At 36.9% G+C, this 9,920-nt stretch overlaps 2 protein-coding genes across 2 annotated transcripts in view; both read left to right on the top strand.

The window, feature by feature from the left end:
* The window catches only part of zgc:92360 (arf-GAP with dual PH domain-containing protein 1), a gene marked incomplete at its 5' end in the record, with an annotated part of 33,792 nt that extends 25,375 nt beyond the window's left edge, over window positions 1–8,417 (top strand). The window contains 1 exon segment of the mRNA XM_014015496.1: window positions 8,404–8,417.
* On the top strand, window positions 27–8,342 carry LOC106522478 (GTP-binding protein 1). Its single transcript, XM_014015497.1, has 9 exons — window positions 27–374; window positions 543–666; window positions 831–945; window positions 2,560–2,704; window positions 2,827–3,009; window positions 3,154–3,289; window positions 3,400–3,578; window positions 3,708–3,836; window positions 6,751–8,342. Exons 1-9 carry the CDS (start codon window positions 339–341, stop codon window positions 6,865–6,867), a joined length of 1,164 nt encoding a protein of 387 aa, XP_013870951.1. The 5' UTR covers window positions 27–338; the 3' UTR covers window positions 6,868–8,342.
* Window positions 8,418–9,920: the final 1,503 nt, after the last annotated feature.

Raw genomic sequence — 9,920 nt, 5'->3', positions numbered from 1 at the left:
TTCACTTCTGAGTAGGGACATATGCATAACTAATAACAGTGGTCATTCTTTTATTTTTTTTTTTTTATTTTTCTAATGAAATGTGCAATTAGATCTCTGAAGAACATAACTTTTGCACAAATATGTATAAAAATCTTCCTTTTGATCCTTTGTTATTTACATTTTTCCAGAAACCACAAGCTGTTATCTCTGTGTTTTGRCTTCTTTAGGTGGTTAACAAGCCAGACAGCCATGGTGGAGGTCTGGACTGGACAAAGATCTGTGAGAAATCGTCAAAGGTCATCACCTTTATTGACCTGGCCGGTCATGAGAAATATCTAAAGACTACTGTCTTTGGCATGACGGGACACCTACCTGATTTCTGCATGCTAATGGTGAGACGAGGAGGCAAGACAAGCTTTAGTTATTAGTCAGTAGTACAGATCTTTTTTTTAATGCAAAACTTTTAAGTTGTGAGTGTAGCAAGAAGTAAAATTATATTGTTTTTATGTTTCATTTCTACTGCTTCTTACTCCTCGTTTTTTTTTCATACCTTCTCTTAGGTTGGCAGTAATGCTGGTATAGTGGGCATGACCAAAGAGCATCTTGGTCTGGCTTTAGCCCTAAATGTGCCAGTATTTGTGGTGGTTACTAAGATAGATATGTGTCCAGCTAACATCTTGCAAGGTAATCAGACTTCTACTAAAATTCTTATTTAAAATACAGACTTGTGAGATTTGAAACTAAAAACTGTTTCCTTTAGTAGCATACTTTGCAAATGACTACATTTTCACACAAAAGACAGTGAGAATATGTCAGTATTTGTTTGTCTGTTTGTTTGTTTTCTACAGAGACGTTGAAATTATTACAGAGGTTATTAAAGTCACCAGGTTGCAGGAAAATCCCAGTTCTGGTTCAAAACAAGGATGATGTCATCGTCACAGCCTCCAACTTCAGCTCAGAGAGGTAAGAACAATAAGTGCTCTTGTGAGTATTTAGAAAAAAGAAAACATTCTCAAACAAAAAAAAAATCTAAAGTTTGCTTAAAATTAAGACTTTAGAGTTTCTGAGAGGTCACGCATGGTCATTAATCAGTAGCATTCTTGAACCTGGATGGTCCTGTATTGGAAACCCATTTACAGTTTTTTTTCTAGTAGCTTTGGTACATTTCTCAAATCATTTTTGACATTTGCAAAACAATAAGTGCATTCTCAAAACAATTCATACAAATAGCAAACCATCATAGATTAGCTGCAAAAGCCAGTTTCTTGCTCAAAATCCTTAGTTCATCTTTCAAAACTGAATTTCGTCAATGAACGTGTCAGTGCCATCACTGATCATCACTAAAATTATCTTTTCATATTGTCAATATAACAGGAGGATATGCTGAAGTAAACTATAGCTGCATTTTTGATGACGAATATTGTAAATAGTAATTGTGTAAGACTGGACAGGATTCACATTTATTTTTTTACCGTTTGTACTGTAATGAGTTGACAGACCATTGTTTTACAAAATACAGCACTGCAGAGCACAAAGAATAACAAATGTAGAAATGTGAACATAGGACAGTCTCCTTAAGGAAATCTGGACATTACAGTGCTGTYTTCCTATGCCTCCTGATGTTCTCGTTGTTGAACCACAAATTCTCCTTCACATCACAACAAATATACCATACCAACTTAAACAACCATAGAACCAAAGTGCTGCACTTTCACAGTCAACATAGTAAAACACAACAACAATCACAAGAAAAGCATAAACAGTAAAATTTCACCAATTAAAACAAATTAAAATAGCCTCAAATCAAACTAAAAGTCAACATCTCTGATGATGCCAAAAAGCCAAGGAGAAGAGATGGGTTTTAATAAGTGTTTTAAAAGCCGTTGGGGAAGTGGCTTTGTCTGGAGCGATGGAAACTGACATTGTCTCAAACTATCATGTACTTTGACAAGTCTTCTCCAGTCTGAACCCTCTCTTGTTCAGGGATGAGATCCCTGCAGAGAGGGTCTAAAAAGGAGACAAGATCCTCTCAGTTGTATGTATAAAGGTCAGCCATCACTGCGGAGAAATTTACCAATTCAGACTGGTATTGGAAAAAAAAAAGTCCTAGAAAGTTGACATGCTGTATAAGAGAACCATGTTGCATGTAAAGACTAAAGCAATGAACTAATGCCTAAATGTTTTGGGGGGGTGACATCATTCAACAGACGTATAATGTGTTTTGATCAACATGACAGAAGMGATTGATAATGAAGGAAACATCAGAGCATTGTACAGAATCATYTGCATKGATGCACCAAAGYRTTTGACACTTGCTCAAAGGAATGAGAAATTGCTTTTTTGGTGTGCACAAGTGAAAGAACTGAGTAGTTTTGAGAATTTAAGTTCTAAACTTGAGTATGTACCAAAGCAAATAAGAAAAACTGAAAGTGAAGCTGATGTTTATCAAAGTACCAAGTTGTAGTTTAAAAATTGTAWAAGAGGAAATGTTGTACTTTTTTTTTGTAATTAGTGTTGCTTAATAAAGAGCTTTTCTTTAACGATGCTGTTCTCCTCTGACTCCCTCCCACACTTTAGGATGTGTCCAATTTTCCAGATCTCAAATGTAACCGGAGAGAACATGGACCTGCTGAAGATGTTCTTGAATCTTCTCTCTCCTAGAACCACGTACAACAATGAYGAGCCTGCAGAGTTTCAAATAGACGACACATACTCAGTACCAGTAAGAAATGCAATTCACACTTAAGCCCCTTCTCCATGAGCACAGTTCTACTCTATTCATTTCAGTTCAGTTCTGTTCGGTTCGGTTCTGCTCAGGTTTTGATGTTGATCTCCTCTTGACAGGGTGTGGGCACAGTCGTTTCAGGCACTACGTTACGTGGATTGATACGACTAAACGACACGCTGCTTTTAGGCCCAGACCCACTCGGCGTCTTCATCCCCATCACTGTCAAGTCCATCCACCGCAAGAGGATGCCCGTCAAAGAGGTTCACGGAGGACAAACRGCATCATTTGCACTAAAAAAGGTTTTGTCATAAGAACATTTTGACACCATTGCAGCTACAAAAAGCATTTTACTGCTTATTAATTTAGGTTAAAGGTTTTTATCTTGAGATTTGGAGTACCATATTCATTTGAATTCTTTTTTTTTTCACATTCTGTTTTCACAGATCAAAAGAGCATCAATAAGAAAAGGAATGGTGATGGTCTCCCCAAAGCTGCAGCCTCTGGCCACCTGGGAATTTGAGGCTGAGATCTTAGTGCTGCATCATCCCACCACGATATCACCGAGATATCAGGCTATGGGTTAGTCACAACGTTATCGTTATGTTTAATAAAGTAAACACATGGATATTCAATCCACAGGTGAAACGTTGGGGCACAAGTAACTTTGGTTTTCTGGTTGGATCTTTTAGTGCACTGTGGCAGCATCAGGCAAACCGCCACCATCCTGTCAATGAACAAAGATTGTCTGAGGACAGGGGACAAGGCTTCAGTCCACTTTCGCTTCATTAAGACGCCCGAGTACCTGCACTGTGATCAGAAGCTTGTGTTCAGGGAGGGGCGTACCAAAGCCGTCGGCACCATCACTAAGGTACTAGAGCTTATGGATACTTCTCTTGTTCGCTTTCAGTCTGCAAAAGCTCAAGTCTTTGTCTGTTCAGATTAGCTGTGATTTAATTTTAGATTTAGCAGATGTAAGTAACCATGTTGACTCTCTCAGCTACTCCAATCAGTGAGCACCCAGGCTGCCAAGGCGCAGCTGTCCAAGTCTCAGGCTAACAAAAAGATTTTCGGCGAGGACGCCGCATCGGCAGCGCGGCCGCAAAGTCCAACCTCCCTGCAGTCATCAGTGAGTACAATGATGCTCACACACCCACGTTTTATTCAGATGATGAAGCAGAAACTGCTTGTTTTGGTCAAATTTTGTATTGGCATATTTTGGATGTTATACTTGTAAGAAAATGAATCAATGAAAAATATTTTTTAAATGTGCTTTGCCTTCTCTTAAATCTTGTGTTGTTCTAACCCCACTTTCCATCCCTTCATACCTCTTTGCCTTACATACACATTTCCCTTTTTTTGACTCACAATTGTTGTTGCTCTCCTCTGCATCTTCTGCTGTTTGCTTTTTGTGTTTTGAGCCTCTTTCACAAGACAGTTTCCGCGAAACGGCCACACAGACCGGTCCGACTTTAAGCTCCCTCGGGTCATTCATAAAATCACAGGAGAAGCCGGACAGGTCCCGCTCACATGTTCAGAAATAAACCCAGCAGCGCAGAACCAAAAGAGGTGTGGAGCAGATCTCTGCTCGGCTAAAGTGGACCGCTACTAGGCCTGTCACGATAACAAATTTTGCTGGGCGATAGTCTAAAAAATTATTGCGATAAGCGATAATATTGCCTGGTGACCGTTTTACAACTAATAATTATAAAAACGTAATATGTAAGTGTAATAAATCAATAAACTTTAATTTTTAAAGAATGTTTAACAAAATGGACTCAGTCTCTAACAAAAAAAATGCACTTAAATAAAAAAACAAAGAACAAAAAAAAGTAAATTAAACACAACACACAACTGAAACAGTAAATAAACAATATTAAAGAGCAGCATCTCTTTAGAGATGAAGCAAACTACACAGCCTGGTGAGGACCCACTGTTTCTTATGGGGACATAAACACCATTCACATCCTAAGTAAAGTTTAGGCTAGGTCAAATAGGTAATGGAAAATACCTGTAAATGAATGAAAGTCAATGCAAAGTCCCCATGAGGATAGAAGAACAAATGTGTCTATGTGTGTGTGTGAGGAGGGGTCAGTCAGTGAGGAGACAGTCAGAGCGCTGCGGGGGAGGAAATCAGACAGTTCGGAGTTTTCCTCATGAGTTGTTGGGACAGCTACAGGTTTTGTTTTTTTTTTTTTTGGGTGTTTTGTTAAAACACAGATGGTGCGTTTAAGTTTCCTGTTATTTTTGGGAGCTACAGGTAAAGTCTTGACCAGTTTGTCGTGGGTCTGGGGGAGTTTCAGCCCCCACCCCTTCTCCTCCTCTCTCTTTCTCTCTCTCTGTCTCCCCGCAGTGAATTTTAGACTCTGCAATTGCTCCGACACTGCAACAGCCGCGTTCTGCTTTGAAACCAATTCCATCTCCATTTTTCAGAATCCCATCAAAGCTTCTTTAGTTTGTTATTGCTACGAGCTCTCATGCTAACGTGAGAGTTCACTCCTCCTGACACTAAGAAAACAGGAGGGGGGGAGTCAGCTGAGCTCCTGTGTAGCGGAGCACAGAGAGGGAGAGCGACTAAGTAAATGAACAAGCAGGAAAATGAAACTTATCGTCCTCATTTTTTTACCGACCTCAAAAAAATTTATCGTGCAATTAATTCATTTATTGACTATCGCGACAGGCCTAACCGCTACGTTTTTATTGTGTGACGGGCGCCTGCTGCATCGTATCAAACAAAAAACAATGTACTTTAGCGATCCTGTGGTTCAATATTTTCTAAAATAGCTACAAAGTTGCTGTTCTGTGTCGTCTTTAATAGTCCCTCAGTGATAAATCTGTTGATTAATCCTGCATTCACTCACTGAAGTTTTCCTCGTGGAAAAAAAAACCTGAATTAACTTGTTTTAGCGATTCTGTGGTTGCATATTTTTTTAAACTAACTATACAAAGTTGTTGTTTTTCGTCATCTTTAGTATTCCCTAATAAATCTGTTTGTTGATTAATGCTCACTGATGTCATCAGCTCAAGATCATTTTCTGGCGTGGAACCGCATATTGCTTTTTCACAAGCCCGTCTTGGGCCTGGATCTGATACTACCTCATTTAGCAGCCCAGAGGGGCATCAGAGGCGGGCTCACTTTACTCGCCTTTCCACCTTCGTGTTTTCTCTGAATGCTCGGAGGAGAACAGAACACGCATCAGTCCTGGACTGAGCTGTCTTATGAATGAGGCTTTGGCTACCATCTCTCTTCCTCCCTCCCTGTCTTGGCATGCTGCRTTAGACAGTGGCAGAGGAGGAGGAGGAGAAGGAGGATCTTTGTAAAGATGACAACAAAGAAAACAAGGTTAAAAAAACAGTGGCTGCAGGGGCCATAATGGAGGTTCCTTCAGCTTGGGCTTTGCTCTGTTTTTTCTCCACTTTTCCAAACTTGTTTTTCTGAAAATGTTTCGCTCACAAGCACAAGGCCCCACTTCACTACTCTTATTGAGCATATTTTTTTTCTAATAACTTGGTTGCTACTTGCTCAACAGGAATATTTTTAAATAGTTTTGGAACTACAGTATTTATGTTTTTAAGGAATAGTGTTTTCCCAATTTTGAAAATATCCTGTTGATTAAAAGTTTTTATTTATTTTTTTTTTGTGTGTGTTAGTTTGGCACTTTGGATATATTCATGTAGTGATTTTATCTTTCAATTATGTTTCTGCTTGGTACATGAAAACAGAGCCAAAACATTTATTAAAGCAGAACATTGTCCTAACTTAAAATATTCAACAAAAAATTATTATGTGTATCCAGAATGTTTAAAGTGTTTTAAAATGTATTTTTTAGCAACCACTTAAACTATATCTTTTTTTATAGAGAACTTTTAGTCGAAGGGACAGACAAATAAGAATAAAGACACAACCTCTTAGCAATACTTTGTAACATCAGAACTTCTCCTACCAGCACAGCATCTCTCCTTGATTTATTGTAACAGTTTTTTGTTTGTTTGTTTGTTTGTTTTTAATTATACATCAGACTCACATTTGTTTGTTTTGTCAGCAGATGAAATCTGGAGGTGGAGGACGTCGGCGAGGAGGGCAGAGACATCGAGGGAAAGGTCTAAATGCTGCAACGGTTTCTCCAGCTGTGTCTACTGGAGCAACAGGCACAGCTTAAGAGCACAACCTTTAGAGTGTCCTCAACCAGTTATTGTCTTCATCATTGCTCATCATCGCCTCTAAAACCAAGAAGAAATGTCTGACCACCTGCTAGCTGCACCTGGTCCTGTGTCCTGTCCTGGCTTCTTTCTTTTATGCAAAAAAAAGGAATTATTTGAAACATGCGACTCCTGCACCACATGAAGTCAGTGGTCAGATTTATTGGTGTATTTTCCTGTAAACCGTAAAAGATGACACTGATTTATAAATTGATTTGAGTTTGAAGTTGGTGTCAGTTCTGTTTTAACATCAATCTTTTGTGCTTTTCCTGCTCAGCCTTTAGCCTGCCAAACTTTTTCTTTTTATTGCTTTCCTGTGTTTTTGTGGCCATCTTATTGTCACAATCACAACCCATTTAAAAAAGATGCATTTTTTTCAAAATGATTTCTTAAGTTCTTTGAAAGTGAATGCTTAAATTTGCATTCATTTGACTTGAAGGTGAGCGAGTGCCAAACTTTTTGACTCATGGTGATTGGATGTAGCTGCAGTGTTTATTTACGTATTTACTTTGCTACAATTTGACTTGATCTAATGGAAATTGTGTTAAACATAGAAATATTGTGGCCATTTTATGGAAAATGCATTCATGTTTGGAAAAACATATGGGTTTGGGAGTGCCAGGTGTTTCTGCTATAGTTTTAATAGTTTTATACTAAAGCATTTCTGAAAGATTTAGTACATAGTTTTCACAAAAAGAGGTAAAATAAACATTTTGAGTATTTTCTACTTGCATTTTTGCATGTTTTAAATTTTGTAATTCCGTATTTTTGTATTTCATCTTAAAAACGAGGGCAGAGACCCTTGAGYGAAGTTTTATTTAGTTTTCAGTGATAACAATAATTATAAAATGCTTAAGTATAGAAATATTTTACTAGTATGATGCAGAATTCCTGTATGTTAAATACCAACGAAGAACAATTCAATCACATTCTTTGGCGATACCTTTTTCTTTTTTTCCCCCCAAGATAAGTGAATAGGTGTAAAAACAAGTTAAACTTTTGGGATCAAATACATCACAAACTGTCTCATAATCAGAGACCTTGAATAATTATGGTACATAAAATCAATCATTTTGTTTTTTCAGGTCTTTTAGTTATGGGCTAAATTTTATTAGAGTAACTTTATCCCACTGTGTCTTCATGACAACTTGAGAACATTAAGAAGGCAACACAAATTATATTTACCATTTACATTTTTTTCTACTATTGGAATTTGTTCAAGGAAATCAAAGATTGTGTTATATGGATTATGAAAATGTTGAACTGACAATATATCCCCCCCACCCCTTTAGATTGTGGATTAAGTTTTTAGAGGCACATGTATCTTTTTATGTATAAAAATGCAATTTCTGCAAACGAAGTATAAAATAAATGCCAGTGGAGTTGGTTTTGTGTTGTAAAACCCTTTAAATAAAAGATTGTTTTTTTCACAGCATATTTCATGTTCCTTGTGAGTACACCCTTAGTTCATGTTAGCTTTTTTGCTGCTCTGTCAGTTTTTTTTTTTTTTAAATTCAAGTTTTATTTATTTCAAGCTCAAGTCAGTTTTCCGTTCTTGGGTCCAACCTTCCACAACCATGATACATAAATGATGGTTTAAAGGGCAGGACTATTATTGGCATGTACAAGTGGTGAACCCAATAAATCAAGCAGATCGATATTTGTTTGAAATTCAAGTAGATGTGATGACCTCTATCAAGTTTGGAGCTCTGYAGCTTTATTGTTCTCAAACGTGASCCAAACAACAYGGAGGGAGGAAGAAACATTTTTGGAAGCTCAAACCAAAAGATTAAATTCAAGAGGAACATCAACACCAACCTAGTGTGTAAATAACCCATGGCATATGATTATGTAAGCAACTAGAAACTTTGATTTACAAAACCGCAGCTTTTACTTGATTTTTTGTTTTGCTTTCTCTTGTTTCTTTTTATAATTTTATTTTATTTTTGTGAGATTTGGTTGCAATTGAACTCTATTTATAAGTACAACATAGGATTGGGCAAACTTGTGTGCAATTAATCATCAGAAAAACATCTATAAAAATTAATATTGGCCACATTGCAATTAGTGCCACATGACTTTTTTTATTTACCTTTTTTTGTGTGCGTCTCACTATCAAGTGCGTGTTTAGCCTGTGTCATATTGTGTTRCTAAATGTATGCTCCCACTCAACATTGGGTATCAACCCACAGCTACTTTTTTAACCTGTTAAAATAAAATAKTTTAACTGATGATTTGTAAATACAGTTTTAGAATACAGGGTAACTGATTTRGAGTCAAAAGCATGCAAGTGCAATTGTCATATTAATTGTCATTAATCATTATTGGCTAAATGCTACAATTTATTGATTCATTTTTTTGTAAAAAAAAAAATAAGTACATTAACAAACAGTTGCTTAAAAACATACAACATGCATGACATTTAAATGAAAATGTTTAAATAAGATAAGATTTATTGTCCAAAATAAATTTGTCTTGAGTACCGGTACATACTGCTGCATAGTCCATTATCTATAATCATAATACTAATTCACACTTACAAACCCCTTGTAAAATGTATACAGCATAAGAGAAGTAAAACAAAAAAGAAACATGTAGTACAYATTCTAGTTTTTGTTGCTTTTTATGGCTTTGATAGAAAGTGGAACAAATGAGCTCTCATAGTGGTTCAGTCTGCATGCAGGAACTGAGGTGCTGACCTGAAGGGAGAAACTGATACGTTGAATTACAGGTATGAGTGTGGTCTGAGAATGCTGAATTGAAATAAAATGTGTTTCAGGTTTGTTTTGGTGTGTTCATCTACATGACCTAATGCCTCACAAAAACTCTCACATTTTGTTGATTTATGTAAATAGTTTGTTTTGTTTGAATTATTTTTTTTTTTCATAAATACATTCACTGTAGGCTATTCTTGGTAAAAGACATCTACAGCRGTGGTTTTCAAACTTTTTACCTTTGACCCACAAAATATCCATGGCAAAAACTTGTGACCCCAAATATTACTGGTCTGAGT

The sequence above is a fragment of the Austrofundulus limnaeus genome, unplaced genomic scaffold (assembly GCF_001266775.1).
Source record: "Austrofundulus limnaeus strain Quisiro unplaced genomic scaffold, Austrofundulus_limnaeus-1.0 Scaffold130, whole genome shotgun sequence".
Classification (NCBI taxonomy): domain Eukaryota; kingdom Metazoa; phylum Chordata; class Actinopteri; order Cyprinodontiformes; family Rivulidae; genus Austrofundulus; species Austrofundulus limnaeus.
Note: the sequence above shows the minus strand (reverse complement) of the source record. Positions and strands in the feature narration are given on the sequence as shown.